Source organism: Juglans regia, chromosome 14 (assembly GCF_001411555.2).
Source record: "Juglans regia cultivar Chandler chromosome 14, Walnut 2.0, whole genome shotgun sequence".
NCBI lineage: Eukaryota > Viridiplantae > Streptophyta > Magnoliopsida > Fagales > Juglandaceae > Juglans > Juglans regia.
This window is the reverse complement of record NC_049914.1, coordinates 13,042,954-13,058,846: the sequence shown is the minus strand read 5'-3', so window position 1 is coordinate 13,058,846 and position 15,893 is coordinate 13,042,954. Positions and strand designations below refer to the sequence as shown.

The 15,893-nt window shown below is 35.9% G+C and overlaps 2 protein-coding genes across 3 annotated transcripts; both read right to left on the bottom strand.

Moving 5' to 3' along the window:
- Positions 1 to 3,375: 3,375 nt before the first annotated feature.
- On the bottom strand, positions 3,376 to 8,651 carry LOC108990051 (disease resistance protein At4g27190-like). 2 transcript variants are annotated; one of them, XR_004798266.1, is made up of 2 exons: positions 8,490 to 8,651; positions 3,376 to 3,425 (listed from the first exon to the last, which is right to left on the bottom strand). XR_004798266.1 is itself a non-coding variant. In XM_018963898.2 (2 exons), the coding sequence occupies exon 2, from the start codon at positions 7,954 to 7,956 to the stop codon at positions 5,767 to 5,769; it is 2,190 nt and encodes a 729-aa protein (XP_018819443.1). In that variant the 5' UTR covers positions 7,957 to 8,036; positions 8,490 to 8,651; the 3' UTR covers positions 5,744 to 5,766. The 2 variants fall into 2 exon arrangements, 1 of the variants encoding a protein (XP_018819443.1); XM_018963898.2 differs by lacking the exon at positions 3,376 to 3,425 and adding an exon at positions 5,744 to 8,036.
- Positions 8,652 to 13,390: 4,739 nt separating this feature from the next.
- On the bottom strand, positions 13,391 to 14,695 carry LOC108990081. Its single transcript, XM_018963927.1, has one exon. It carries the CDS (start codon positions 14,693 to 14,695, stop codon positions 13,391 to 13,393), a length of 1,305 nt encoding a protein of 434 aa, XP_018819472.1.
- Between the last annotated feature and the right edge of the window lie 1,198 nt (positions 14,696 to 15,893).

Genomic DNA, 15,893 nt, shown 5'->3' with positions numbered 1-15,893 from the left:
TCTTATTGTCTCCAGGGACGGCCACTCAAAAGCATTAGCTTCGTTGCAAAAACACTCTAATTTTGGTAAATCCTTGAGTGAGAGGGAATTCACTCTGGGAAATACAATCACCTCACTTTCTTCTTCTTCTCCTCCTAATCCTTTTGCGTGGATTTTATCCATTTCCTTGCACTTCGAAACTTCCATTTTCTCTAATTTCACGAGAAGTTTAGCTACAAATGGCGAGAATAAGTATTTCAAACTGCCACACCCTTCGACTCGTAGAACTTTCAAGTTACCGAAGCCTCTAATTTGTTGTGGACCCTTCTTCCATATATGCACCAACTTCGATAAGGAGAATAAACTTAACTCTGTCAAATTGTCGAAGACAAGCTGGCTTTCCTCAACAAGCAGTCCCTCTAGTTGAAATATCACTTCCAATAAATCACAAGCAGTTACATCAAGTCTTTCTAGATTTTGCAGACTCTCAACCAAGTTGGATTGGATAAGAGACCATATCTTTACTTGATTGTCAGTCTCTTCAGTCACACTTTGCTCTTGCTTAGTCAATGTAACCTATTAAAATATTAAAAATTGTTAACAAATACCACTTGAACAGAAAAAGACATGAACATTTTGAAATAGGACTTTTTTTTTTTTACCATTATGAGACAAAAGAAATAAGAATTGGAATGTATACTGCGTCGTGTCATTTCTTTGTAAAACGATATTTAACTCATAAGAATAAAAAACTGGAATGCGTACACAATAAAAATGGTAGAAAATGTGAACAAAGAGTTACAGACCTGTGTGGTGGCAGGATCATTTGGTATTTGTCCACGATTGAAGTGTTTAGTTCGCCCTACAGAGGAGCTTCCTTTGGATCTCTTGCTGATGCTTTGATCTGACACAACCACCGGTTTATAATTCTTGCGATGTGGTACACATGACTCAAGGCATCCACCAAGAAAATCAGGGGAATCTCGTACTACTCTTGAATCCAGTTTTGTGTCCATTTTCTTTAGTTTTCTTCGGCTCTGAGTTTCTAACCCAAATGTCTTCAATTTTGGACAACCCTGCAAACTGATGCTTTTTATGGATGGCAATTTAATAGGACAGGCTTCCGTATTAAAACTCACGAAATTTAGCGCTGCCCCTAGTTTGAAGGTTCTGAGTTTAGGGAATACAATTATATTTGGTAGACAGCTAAAACTCATTATCTTCAATTTCGGCAAATTCATTTCAAAAAATGCCTTCTTATGTTCTCCGCCTTCCAAAGAGAAAACTTGTTCTATATTTTCACAAGAACTTATGTCTAAGTCTTGGAGTTGAACCAAATTGCTCGCTATGGGCACTGAAAAGACATGTTTCAAACTACTGCACCCAAATAACTGAAGAAATCTTAGGTTGTTGAGAGAGGGAAGGCAGCAACATGTAGAGTGTCATCGAGAAAATATTCTAAGGGTACGTTTGGGTGTTGAAAAGTGTTGAGAAGTGTTGAGAATGTTTGTGAATAGTTATGAGTAGAGATTGGAGTGAGTTTGTGGGTCCCATTGAAAGTATTTTGAGTTGTTTGGATGTGTGAAGTATGTTGAGTTGTTGACTTTTGAGTAGGTAGTTGAAAAATGTGTGGGTCCCATAAATATTATAGTGATTTTATTTTTTGTAATAAATATTATAATGATTTTATTATAGTGATTTTTTAATATTAATAAATATTGTAGTGATTTTATTTTACTTTATATATAATAATGATAAATATTATAATGATTTTATTTTTAATTTATATATAATTGTGATAAATATTATAATGATTTTATTTATATATATATAATAGTTATAAATATTATAGTAATGTTATTTTTTATTTATATATTATAGTGATTTTATTTTTAATTTATATATAATAGTGATAAATATTATAGTAGTTTATTTTTTATTTATATATAATAGTGATTTTACTTTTTATTTATATATTTTAGTGATTTTATTTTTTATTTATATATTATAGTGATTTTATTTTTTATTTATATATTATAATGATTTTATTTTTTATTTATATATTATAGTGATTTTATTTTTTATTTATACATTATAGAGATTTTATTTTTTATTAATATATAATAGTGATAAATATTTTTTATTTATATATTATAGTGATTTTTATTTATTTATATATTATAATGATTTTTTTTATATTTAATAGTGATAAATATTATAGTGATTTTATTTTTTATTTATATATTATAGTGATTTTATTTTTTATTTGTATATTATAATGATTTTATTTTTTATTTATATATTATAATGATTTTATTTTTTATTTATATATTATAGCGATTTTATTTTTTATTTATATATAATAGCTATAAATATTTTTTATTTATATATTATAGTGATTTTATTTTTTATTTATATATTATAGTGATTTTATTTTTTATTTATATATAATAGTGATAAATATTTTTTATTTATATATTATAGTGATTTTATTTTTTATTTATATATTATAGTGATTTTTTATTATATATATATTATAATGATTTTTTTATTTATATTTAAGAGTAATAAATATTATAGTGATTTTATTTTTTATTTATATATAATAGTGATAAATATTTTTTATTTATATATTATAGTGATTTTATTTTTTATTTATATATTATAGTGATTTTATTTTTTATTTATATATAATAGTGATAAGTATTATAGAATGTTTGTGAATAGTTATGAGTAGAGATTGAAGTGAGTTTGTGGGTCCCATTAAGAGTATTTTAAGTTGTTTGGCATGTGAAGTATTTTCAAAAGTACGAAAATACTTGAAAAGTGTTGAGGTATCTCTGTTACCCAAACACAGCCTAAATCATCACATCGAGCAACTAGAAGATCCTTCAAGTATGGAAAACCTTTTCGGTCTAAATCATGCAAAATATTTTTTGAGTTTTTGATATTATTCAATATCAAAACTTGAGATTTATCCAATATTCGCCTGCTTTTCCACAATATCTCTGGCGTCACCATGGAGCACCAATTCGTCTTCTGAATGTAACACCCCGACCCCGAGGGTCCGGATAGTTAACTCATAAAACCTGATAATCAACTCTAACAAGGCTAGAGTACTTCCAAATTCAAGAATTTATCCATTTTTCCAAACCTCAAATCGAACGTATATACTTCAATTAAATAAATCAAATAAACTCATCTATCCAATATTCAATCCAACAACCCAAATAAAATCAACTCTTCTTCATGTCTCAAATAACAACTAGAAATAATATAACATTAACATAAGTATCCATAAACCATCTAAATCCATTGAAGCAAACTTAAGAAAGATAATTAACCTCCAACACCAACACTAATATCATGAGATACCCAACAACAAATCAATGCTAATCTTCTTCATAGACTCTAATATTGATCTTCAGCTGAGCCATCGATGTCATCTGAAATATTATGAAGATTAACGGGGTGAGTTATCAACAACTCAGTAAGCAGAGAGCATATACTAGCATGTAAACATGAGCATTTATAACATTTGATAAGCCGAACAAAACATTTACTTTCAGAATGCAGAAACAAAACTTGTACAAAATCATTAGAGCGAAATTTTCAGAAAAATAAACTTATTCCAAAAATAGAATCCGTTGGCATTTCTAAACTGAAACATTATAATATTATCTTCATTTAATATCACATCGGGACAATACCATGTTTAATCCCCGTGGTAGGGTTATAAACCACCATTATACCCGTGGCTGGGCCATATTCCATGTTTAACCCCCGTGGTAGGGTTATAAACCACCATTATACCCGTGGCTGGGCCATTTTCCATGTTTCACCCCCGTAGTAGGGTTATAAACCACCATTATACCCGTGGCTGGGCCGTATACCATGTTTCACCCCCGTGGTAGAGTTATAAACCACCATTATACCCGTGGCTGGGCCTTAACAGAAACAGAACGGATTTCATCGAAAATCCGATTACAAACATATACAGAATCAGAACTTCATGCCAAGGTTTTCAGATGACACATCATATCAAAACAAAATACTGAAAGGCTTCAGATCATTTCACATGTTCGAGATAAACATAAACAAAATATTCTCATTTGTTCATAACAAAACTTTTAATTCCTTATTCGCTCTTTTACATAGTTCAGAAACAAAGTGCACAAAACTAGCTCATGTCTACACCAGTCATGACAGAAAACACTTTCTCTTATATTGAATTTATGCATATGCAGAATAAACATCTGAGTTTGTTTTCAGCTCATTTCTTTTAAAAAACAAACACGTTTATTTTCAAAGTCAACCTCATTTTATTTCTTTTATGCAAAACTAGTATATGAACCCTGCTTACCTAGACTTCTTAGCTTTTCAGAAATTTCTTCAAAAAAATGTTGAGTCGACTAATAATCGTCACCTATAAAAAAAATAATCACACAATTTCCGTAAATTTTCAACCAATTACGGATTTCCATATTTAAGCCTAAGCTTCTAAAATAATCTATCTTAATTTCTCAAAACTTAAAAAATCCTCATAATCCCAAAGTATATCATTACTTCATAAAATCACCAATATCCACCACAACCCACGTCATACACAAAACACCAATATTTAAACCCGAACAGCCAACAAATCTCATAGTCTAAACCAATCATACTAACAACTCCATCACCCAATCCAATCAACCCCGTTACTCCTCGGACTCAGTCCGGCAAAACCAATCAGCAATTAAATACAGTGTAATGTGCTAGTGCAAAAATACATTAAATTCACGAGAATTCTTTGAAAAAAATACTTACATTGCTATATAATGATTTTCGAAGGATCACGAAACTGCAAGAAGTGGCGACTCAGCAACGTAACAGTGTAAAATACTCTGTGGCCGTGGGTCTCAAAAACCCAATTTTCAACGGGGACAAACCAAGACCCAAAATTGATAGGGTAGGTCCTAGAGAGGTCGGTGAAGCCAATGGTAGTGGTGGTTTGCCGTGGGTGGCGGCGCAAGGGGTGTTTTAGGCCAAAAATGCACAAATCAGAAATGGACTTGGTCGGGCTTCACCGGTGACGGATCGGAGCCGGGGTTGGGTCCATTGGGTAGCTGGGAGGTCGAGGATGATGTGCTGAAGAGATGGTGGCCGGAGGTGGCGCGACGGCGGAGCAAGGAATGCCGCGACTTCGTGTGGTGCGTGGAGGCTAACGGCGGCGCGGCTGGGGCTGGAAATCGGAGAGGGAGGTCGCTGGCCGGTGGGGAGCACGATGGGGTGGGCGGTGTCGCACACGACGGTGCGACGGCGGCGGGCTGGGTGAGGAACGGTTGCACGGCGTGAGAGAGAGAGAGAGATAGACGTCCGCGCGGGAAGCAGGGGGGAGAAAAAGAAAAAGAAAGAAAGGAAAAAAAAAAAAGAAAAGAAGAAAAAGAAAAGAGGAAAGAGAAAATGTAGAGAAAGAAATAAGGTCCAATCCTTAAATCTTGGGTCACAAAAAAAAAATCCAACGGAAACGATTTTAAAACAACAAGTAAAATAAAATAATTCAAACGTAATGATTAAAATGAAAATAAATAATTAAACCCCACAACAAGTTAATTTAATTTGAGAAGAAATTTAAACGCATAAAAATAATTAATTTAGAGAAAGAACTTCAAAAATAATTTTCACAAAATTAAAATCATAAAAATAACACAACTAAAAATCCAACAATTTTAAAATAAGAGAATAAATTTTAAATTAATAACAGATAATCTTTAAATAAAAAAAAATACACTAAAATACGGGGTGTTACACTGAAGTTGAATCAAGTTTTAGCCATTGAAATCTTGGTGCAATTCTTATCCTAAATTTCATCTTTTGGTTTTTGAAGTGCAAGTCTTGTGGCAACAACTTTATACTTGGCAGAGAAATTTCTAAAGCCATCATTTGATGGGAATACGGGATTATTTCGGCAAAGCTTGCATTATCTATTCCTCCTCCATTCTCTCCTGTAGATTTCCATTTATCAAATTCATACGCGTACAATTCTTCCAGTCGAGATAAACAAGATAGGACACCAGCTGCAATTCGCTCAAGATAATAGCATCTCGATAGATCTAGCAACTTCAGCTGTCTAAGATTTCCTATTTCCTTCGGAACCTCTTTGATCTCAGAACCACAAAAGCTCAACATTTCTAGTTTCTCAAGCGCTCCAATTACCGACACATTTTTTAATTTGTCAGAACAATACTCCAACTTCAACATTCGAAGGTTCTTAAGGACCTGAATTGATGGTGGCAATCGTTCCAAAGACATTCTTTCTAAAGACAACACTCTTATTTCCTTCATTCCGTCAAACATATTAGGTGGGAGTGGACAAATGGAAGATGACAGTTGCAAAAGCTGAAGTCTAGGACACTTCAACCCTTTGGGATGTTTTGTTGTTTTTCCAAGCATAAGAGAAATTGCGGCAAAGCCTTCATATGTATCCTTCTGTGGCCATTCTTCAAGTCCAACATCACATCTGACCATAAAACCATTTTCATCTCTGGATGCAATTGATATGGCAACATCTCTTACAACATCATGCATTTTAATGAATGCTTTTTGCCTACTATCTAGCAATAGATTTGATCTTTTAAGATTATGAACAATTGCATGGACTCTTCGCCTTGCTTCTGCTATTGTATCAATGTCAGCAAACAACCTTCGCCCAACGCCGTATCTTACTAAATCATCAATAGGTATATCATAATCTTCTGGAAACAAACAACACATAAGAAAGCACGACTTGACATCTTTACTTTTTAAATGAATGTAACTGAACTCTATGCTGGCATAGACCTTTGGATGTAGACCAGGGATATATTGTGGAATAGACTTTTTAAGCTGCTCAAGTGCGGCATCCCACTCATTTTCCTTGCTATTGTCTTTCATAGCACTTCCAACAGTTGCAATAGCAATAGGTAAACGTCCACATTCCTCTTCAACCATTTTGGCTTTTAGTCGTAGACTGGAGCTACCAATACATGAATCACCTGCCATCTCTCTAAAAAAATTCCATGCTTCTTCTTTAGACAAGAGTTTGATTGGAAAAATCTTCTGAGTATTCATTTGATTGCAAGTTTCTTCATTTCTTGAGGTAAGCAAGATTTTGCAACTATTATCTTTATCTCCATGACTAATTCCAATAGCCTCGAGATCAAGTGGTTCCCAAACATCATCCAGTATTATAAGGACCTTCGTACTCTTCACTAGTGTTGAATGTAGTCGAGCTGCTCTTCCTGATAAAGACTCTTCATTAAGTTTCGGGCCTAGGCACTCGGCAATTGCGGCTTGAATCTCCTTCAGGTTTGGATTTTGAGACACCACTGCAATTGCAACTTTATCAAATAAATTATCACCTTTTACTCTTTTGGCTATCTCTTTGGCCATTTCTGTCTTCCCGATGCCTCCCATACCACATATCGCAATCATGTCCATCTTGTCATCCCTTAGAGCCTCCAAAACTTGATTAATCTTTGTCTTTCTTGACTCGAAATTCTTAAAGCGTCCATTGGATGTTGATCCTACTTCCAACGGAGGAGCACGGATGAACACCCGATCATATTTTTCACCTTCTTGTAATAGCTCCTCTATGGCTTCAGTATTCTTTTGAGATTTCTTTCCTAAGGAGTAACGAAACTTCAAGTCTGGGCACCACCCATTCAAGCACATCGTATTTGCTTTAACATCTTCTTCAAGGAATTTCCGAAGCCCTTCAATTCTTATGTCCACATTTGTTTGCCATGTCTGAACTTCACGTGCGATTACTTCTTGATTCCAATTGGCTCCTTTAACGGATTGTTGCACGGCTTCCCTCTTTAAAAGCAGCTTCTGATAATGCTCTTTTACTTTCGCGATGTTCCTCTTGTAGGAAATTAGATAGCCAACATGTTCTCCGAAAGGAGGAACAATGTATTCTCCAATTTTTCCAACAATTGATACCACAATCTCCATTACTTTTTCTTCTTTCTTTCGTTCGTTCTCTGCTTTTGCAATTTTTTATTTTCTTTTCTCAGTTTTGCTTTTTTTGGTAACTACATGAAATGTGAAATGAGATGGAGAAAGATAAGTTCGCAAACAAATTGAAATGTAAGAATAAAAATATTCCGAAAACAATAGCAATGGAAAACGCTAACTAGACATAATTTGCCTCCTACTGCCCATTTACAGATAAAAAAAAACATAATATAGAGAGAGAAAAAAACAACTCAATTGTAAATTGAGACAAAAAGATATGAATAATTGTAAATGATTGGCCGGTTGTGTCAATTGACCTCTTGTTCTTAATTTTTTTCTTTGATTTGAGATGTCGAAAAACAACTCTGCATCCAATGACTAAAGCAAGAGAATAAAGGATCGTGAAACCAATATATTTGCAAATCAAAGAATTATTCTATAGAATAAAAAAAAGCATCAGCAAATTGAGACAGAAAACATGTTGAAGAAACATCCAATGGAAGACCAAAAAAGGTTTCTGAAGTTTTTACCTCGTATTCCTTCTCCAGACAACAGATCAGAAATAATAGCAAAGAAATTTATCAATGGATTGGAACAAAGTGATCATGGTGAACATCAGATCAGCGATATTGACCAAATGTAGTTGAGATAAGAGTCACAAGTCAGTACTATGTACTTACATGAGATGATGTTCTTTTCTCCATAGCCACTCATACCCTTCTTTTGACGTCCACCATTCAAAGTAGGGTCTGCAAATTAGGTAGACACATTTATTTCTAGGTAGACACGTTGATTTCTTACTTTACCACTACATGTTAATGCAAAGTCGCATTTGAATATTTTAAAATATCTATAAATAATTATAAAAATATTTGAATGGATTTTGAAAAGAAAATATAAAAAGTTGAATAAAAATATTGTAAATTTAAAAAATTATTTGAATATTATTTTTATTTTAAATTTAAAAAAGTTGAATTGTTTTTATATTTTATTTGAAAAAATTGTATTAGATTTTGTGTTTAAATAATTTTTAAGTAATGATTAGATGAAAAAGTTAAAAATTATTTTACGTTTATATGATGATTGAAAAAATAAATATCTGAAAAATCCTAAAAACACCATAAAATACTTCAAAATACCTTGAGAATAATTTGAGAAACTTTGTTTGTAACGTCCCGTTCCCAGAGGTCCGGAGAGTTAGCTCTTAATACTTAAAATTAACTTAAATAACACAACTATAAACTCCAGAAAAATCCCATAAAATATTAATACACTTAATCAAACCAAAAATCTAAGTTCCTCCATGGCGACAATAAAGAAATCCCCAATAACTTAAATTAGAAATTCTCCGAAAAGTCGAACACATCCTCAACTCATCAAATCAAATACCCGAAAAATAAATCAGCTTACTAACTACGACTCTCAAATAAGCATTTGTTCCCTCAGACACTTATTCCACTACAATCATCACACGTTGCTAAACTTTCTACTCTTGCTCCCCAGCTGAACCATCAAAATTATCTGAAAAATATATGGAGATAAGGGGTGAGTTATCAACAACTCAGTAAGCAGAGAACATATACCAGTGTATAAACATGAGCATTTACAGAAATCAGAATGCAGAACAAAACATTTTCATTTTCAGAGTGCGGAAGCAGAACATGTTATCAAAATATCAGAGCGAAGATTTAGAAATAATTTCATTCAAAATATTCTTTGGCATAGCATAAATGATCATCGTCATCATCAAAACATCATATCAGAACAGAGGCCATGTATAACCCCCGTGGTAGGGTTGTGCATCTGCGGATAGCCAAGCAGAACATAAAACACTCTGTCACCAAGGTGTGCACTCAAAACAGAGACCACTACTATAACCCGTGGCAGGGCCGTATCCACTATTATTACCCGTGGTTGGGCCGTATCCACTATTATAACCCGTGGTTGGGCCGTATCCACTATTATAACCCGTGGTTGGGCCGTATCCACTATTATTACCCGTGGTTGGGCCGTATGCCACTATTATCACCCGTGGCAGGGCCGTAACTGAATAGAACAGAAACATAATCAAATTTAGAATCAGAGAGTCATGCCAAAGGTTTTGAGAAATCACGTCTTTTCCAAACAGTGTACTGAACAAAAATTTTCGGAACAGGACAAAATCATATCACAACATAATTTATGCACAAATTTCATATTCGCTCTCATTTTCAAAGTTCAGAAACAAAATGTCAAAAATAGGCTCATGTCTACACCAGTCATGACAGAAAATACGTTATTCTTAAACAGAATCTCATGAGTAATGCAGAACAAATATCTGAGGTTGTTTTCAAATTTCTTTTCATAGCAGAACATGCACATTTTCCGAAAAGGACCTCAGTTCATTTTATTTAATGCAAAGTCTAGCATAGGAACCCCGCTTACCTGGACTTCTTAGCTTTTCAGAATTTTTTTCAAAATGTCGAACAATTAACAATCGTCACCTATCAAATAATCAAGTAATTCCCGTAAATTTCCAATCAACCACTTATTTCGATATTTAATCCTAAATTTCTAAAATAACCTACTTAATTCCTCAAAACCTAAAATTTCATAACCTTAAAATTTATCATCTTTTTCTAAAATCGCCACTGTCCAATTGATAACTTTGACTAAAAACATTTAAAAAAAATCTAACTTATTTATTAATGAAAACAACTTATAAAGTTCAATACTAGATAAAATAATTATCCCAAAATATTTTAAAGTAAACCATAACTATTATTAAATAGACTAAAACATATCTAAAATGTAAAAACAACATTACTCCAAAATTATTTACTCTTAACATAAATCTTTACTTAATAACATAATAAAATTATTTTCTGTAATCATAACTAAATAATAGTGAACTAATACATAATAAAATATAAAAGCCCATTAATAAAACATGCAGTGAAGGGCATTACGGTAATTCAATTAATTCCTTGAAAAGTAACCAAAACAGAACCTACGTACTGAAACACATGCACGACGGAAACTACCAAGGGAAACCGAGGCACGCGTCGAGGGTGAGGCGCGACGGGGCTGACTGGAGGGACTGCGGTGGCGCGGCAGAAGAGCAAGAGCGAGGCGAAGTTTCTGTCGAGCAGCGCTGGGCACTAGAGAAGGAGAGGGAAAAGTGAGCGAGAGAGGGCGGAGAGAAAGGAAGGAGTAACCGAGGGAGGTACTCACCGCGAGGGACAAGGCGGAACTGAGGCGGCTCGAGGCTGACGGAAAAGTGACAACCGGCGGATTCTGTGGCTGGTCCGATAGTTTTCCCGACGTACGGTGGTGGCTAACCGTGTTAGAGGTGATGCTCTGTTTTTGAGAGGAGAAACAGAGGATTTTAATTCGGTAAAAGCATGGATTGCTGATTCCCGTGGCTGTCGAAAGCGTTTTCCGAGGTTTTTTCTGGGCGTCGATTTTACATGGAGATGGAGGTTGGGGGAGGACGAACCGGGCAGCAGTGGTGACGAACACGTTTGGGCTTCCGTGAGGGTGTCGGACGGCAACGGGGATGGCTAAAAGGTGCAGAGAAAACTGTGGAAAATCGAGAGGAGAGGGAGAGAAAAAAACACAGGAAGCGGCTATTCTAGGTCTTCGTCATGCACACTAGTGGTTGGCTACGGATGCAGGGTTGACGTGAACGGTTGCTGCGTCGAGGGCTACGGATTGCTGTTTGCGCGGGGAGGAGTTTCTAGCGGCGGCAGTGTTGGGTAAAATCTCAGTGCTTGGGAAAAACATAATCATCTATATATATGTGAGGTGAAACCCTAGAGAGTCGAGAGAGACGTGTGTGCATGCATGCCGTGAACGAATGCATGTGTGTATGCATGCTGTGCGACGGAAAAATAAAATATAAGCCGTGCGAAAAATAATATAAACGGAAAGAGAAGGAAACGAAAAAAAAATAAAAAATAAAAAATAAAACAAGCGGGGAGAATAAAAATAATAATAATAATAATAAAATAAATAAATAAACGGCATAGATCTCCAAATAAATTAAAAAAAATCACAGTCCATCTATACAAATTTTGGGTCCGGGTGTTACATTGTTACCCAGACAAGGCCTTAGAGATAAACTCCAAGCTCCTACCCGATCATACATGATCTTCCCATTTTGAAGTTTTTCTTTCTTCTCTCCTTCATGATACATGCGACACCCTCCGAGATAGAATCACAAAGCTCCCACCCAAGACCAACAGATTTCAAGACTTAAGAAATTCTTTTTACTCCAGCATCCTTACAGCAGTAGCAACAAGTCAACGAAAGGGGAGGAATACCATCCTTACAGCAGTAGCAACTAGTCAACGAAAACAATATAGACACAATACAACTCAAACTGAAGAAAAACAATCAAAGCGGGTCCCTTTAGTAGGCTCTAGGAGGGATAAGTGTTTTCTTTTAACATATTTTCCTCCAAAAAATTCCGCCTAAAGAGAGTTACCCTTAATAAGATTCCAGGCAAGTTTCATGTGTAAGGCTCTCTGAACATTCCCAAAGTCCCTAATACCCAAACCACCTTCATCCGTAGGCGTACATATATGCTTCCAGGAGATCCATTTCTTCCTACTCTTGCCCCCCGATTCACACCAAAAGAAAGAGCTTAGTAGCTTATTCAGGCTACGTATCACCACTTTGGGGACATCTAAAACACCCAGCAGGTGGGTGGCCATGCTAGATAGTACGTGATGCAACAGAATAGTTCTACCACCAGCAGAGAGAATCTTTATCTTCCATCCTGCAATCTTCTTATTCACTTTGCCCAGTAAATCGTCAAAATCGCAAGCCTTCAGCCTACCATCCACAATAGGCACCCCTAGGTACTTAAAAGGAAACGAACCCTCGGTAAACCCAGTAGAGCATAGAAGAGCATGTTTCCTAGAGGCTGAAATTTTCTTAGAGAAAAAAATAGCACTCTTCTCTTTACTGAGCACTTGACCAGTCCACTCCTCATATTTGTTCAAAACTTCCATCAACCCCCTCATGCTTCTTTTTCCACCATTTGCAAATATAACTATATCATCTGCATACATAAGGTGAGAGATAATCGGGGTCCCACGAGCTTGAGCAAATTGACCAATTTTACCTGTTTCAAAGGAATTCTTAAGGAGACGAGAAAGCACTTCTTGCATTATAATGAAAAGGTAAGGTGATAAGGGGTCACTTTGCCTTAGGCCTCGTTTTCCCTTAAAGAAACCCAAGGGGGTCCCATTCATCATGACAGAATACCACGGTGAGGATATACAAGAGTTAATTAGGTCACAAACATTAGGAGAGAACCCAAAACTAGACAAAACATGTAATAAAAAATTCCAATCTACTCGATCATAAGCCTTAGACATGTCAAGCTTAACCAGAACATTGCCCCCAATAGATTTCCTATGAATAGAGTGGACCATTTCCTGAGTTAAACTGATATTCTCAAAAATACTACGGGAATAAAAGCCCCTTGCTCTTGCGATATCATTTTAGGGAGCAAACTAGTCATACGAGCCACAATGATTTTTGAACAAATCTTATAGACCACTGAGCAAAGGCTAATAGGCCGAAATTTATCAAAGCCAGATGGCTTATCCACCTTCGGAATTAGCACAATGTAAGATGCAGTGAAATTTCTTGGGAGCATATGGCTATAGAAAAATTCAACAATAGCTGAGAGGAGATCATCTTTAACCAAGTCCCAACAAACTCTGAAAAAACCTGAACCAAAACCATCTGGACCTAGGCTACTATCAATGGGAATAGAGAATAGAGCATCCTTTACTTCCTCTATGGAAGGATCTCTACCAATTGTCAAGTTATCCTCATTAGTAATAATGGGAGAGATCAAGTCACTCAAATTCGAAAAAGCATGGGAACTATTCTGACCCAGAAATTCCTGAAAATGATCAACAGCGGCTTTATGAATGTCAAGAGGGGACTGTAAGACCCTACCATCTGACATACTCATTTCCTGAACTCTTTTATGCAGTTTGGCCTTTAAGTAAGCATGAAAGAATTTAGAGTTCTGGTCCTCATCTTTCAGCCAGCTTTTCTTGGCCATATGAGCAAGCCTAATATCCTCTCTACCCAACCATGTTAATAGTTCTAGCTTGGATGCTAATAGGTCTGAGTCGTCCTCGGCATTAAAGGAGACTTGAAGACGACTTTCCAGATTATCAATACGAGCCTCTAGACCCGTGATTATAATGTTAGTCTTACCAAAGACACTCTTATTATACTCTTTTAAAGCCACCTTAACCCTTTGTAATTTAGAGGACAGGTTGATTAATCCATGTGCTAGGCCCTCACGTTTCCACACCCCCTCCACAAAACTATAGAATTTCAAATGATCAGTCCACATATATTGAAAGCGGAAAGGACTAGGACCATACCTGAATAAATTCTCCCCCATCTGAATAACCAACGGAGAGTGATCCGAAGTAGAGCGTGCCAAAACCTGGTAAGACACATTAGAAAAAGAACTAAGAAAGTTAGTATCAAGAAAACATCTGTCAAACCTGGCCCAGCTGCGCGCTTGTCCTCCTTGACCATTGCACCAGGTCACATTCGGACCTTTGGAACACATCTCTAAAAGACCACAGGTTTGAATACACTGGTTGAATTCTTCCATGGCTACAAAAGGACGAGGACGGCCACCTCTTCTTTCTGAATCGTTCTTAATAATATTAAAGTCCCCGTAGAGAACCCAAGGGATTCTGGCAGTCCCCATATTCTCCAAATCCACCCAAAGCTCTCTTCTATCATTTCGGTTGCACTTCGCATATATAATAGATAGAAGAAACATATGACCATTCTCCTCTACTTTCATAGTAATAAACTGATTAGACCCTGCCACCCACTGTATCGAAACCAATGAATTCCACATCAACCAAATTTTACCACCATGCACCTCATTTGTGACAAAACAATTGCAGCTGAATCTTCCTAAGAATGATGGGATTTGGGATTCTATCTTCTAACAAAAAGGGCTCAGCTAAAGCTATGATATTAGGACTAAATTGCTTAATAATTTTCCTCAACCTCCTATAAGAAGTGCCTACTTCCCTAATATTCCAAAAAATAATAGAGCTGATCATAATTTAAATTTGGAAGGACGAATTACCATCCTTGTAGAGCCCCTTTTCTGGCCTGTTTTTTCTGGGGTTGTTGGAGCCCTCCAAGTCTGTACAGTATTCATTGCGCATATCATCCTTAATTTTGTCTCTCTCACTCTCGTGGTCAGAATGGGAAAAGAGTATCTCATCCATTCTTTCCTCTTCATCTGCAACCATAAACGTCTCATTAAAACTGACTGCTAAGGATCTTGCCTTTTTCTTCTTTGATTTCCTCTTTAGGCTTATCAGAGAATTCTCCCATTCTTCACCCGAATCAGTTACTCTGCTCACAACTGGATTAATGGCTTCTGTGCTAACCTCTTGTGGGTCTGGTAGGGGATAGGTAGATTTAACGATTTGCAGGCTCTCTTGCTCAATTAAAACTTTCCCTGTGTCCTCAACAACTAGCTCTTCTCTTGATTGCGTGGAGGGGGCAGGACACTTCTCTGGTAGATCATCATTCAGCTGGACCACAGTACTAGTGTTGTCCTGACCTTGATCTATAGCTACAGTGGGCCTTGTTGTTCCACTAAGCTCCTGGTTATTTACTCTATTCGACCCTTTAAGCTCTCTACGTTCTTCTTCTTCTTCTACTTCATGCAGGTCGTGTGTGGCATGCTGCACTTTTTCTTGTTCGCCTCCTTTCACCTGAAGAACTAGTTGGCCCTCTGTTTCCTTGTCTGTATTATTCTCATTTTTTGAAGACCCTGCTGCTTCATTCTCTTCCATCTGATTTTTCTCAGCTTCTAATTCTGTCTTGGATTCTGTTAAAGATCCTTTCTTGACCCAAACTTGGTTCCTAGTCCCTTTCTT

What these genes read in the sequence shown, in the direction of transcription:
- LOC108990051 (XM_018963898.2), bottom strand. Translation starts at nt 7,956, where the DNA reads ATGGAGATTGTGGTATCAATTGTTGGAAAAATTGGAGAATACATTGTT.
- LOC108990081 (XM_018963927.1), bottom strand. Translation starts at nt 14,695, where the DNA reads ATGGGGACTGCCAGAATCCCTTGGGTTCTCTACGGGGACTTTAATATT.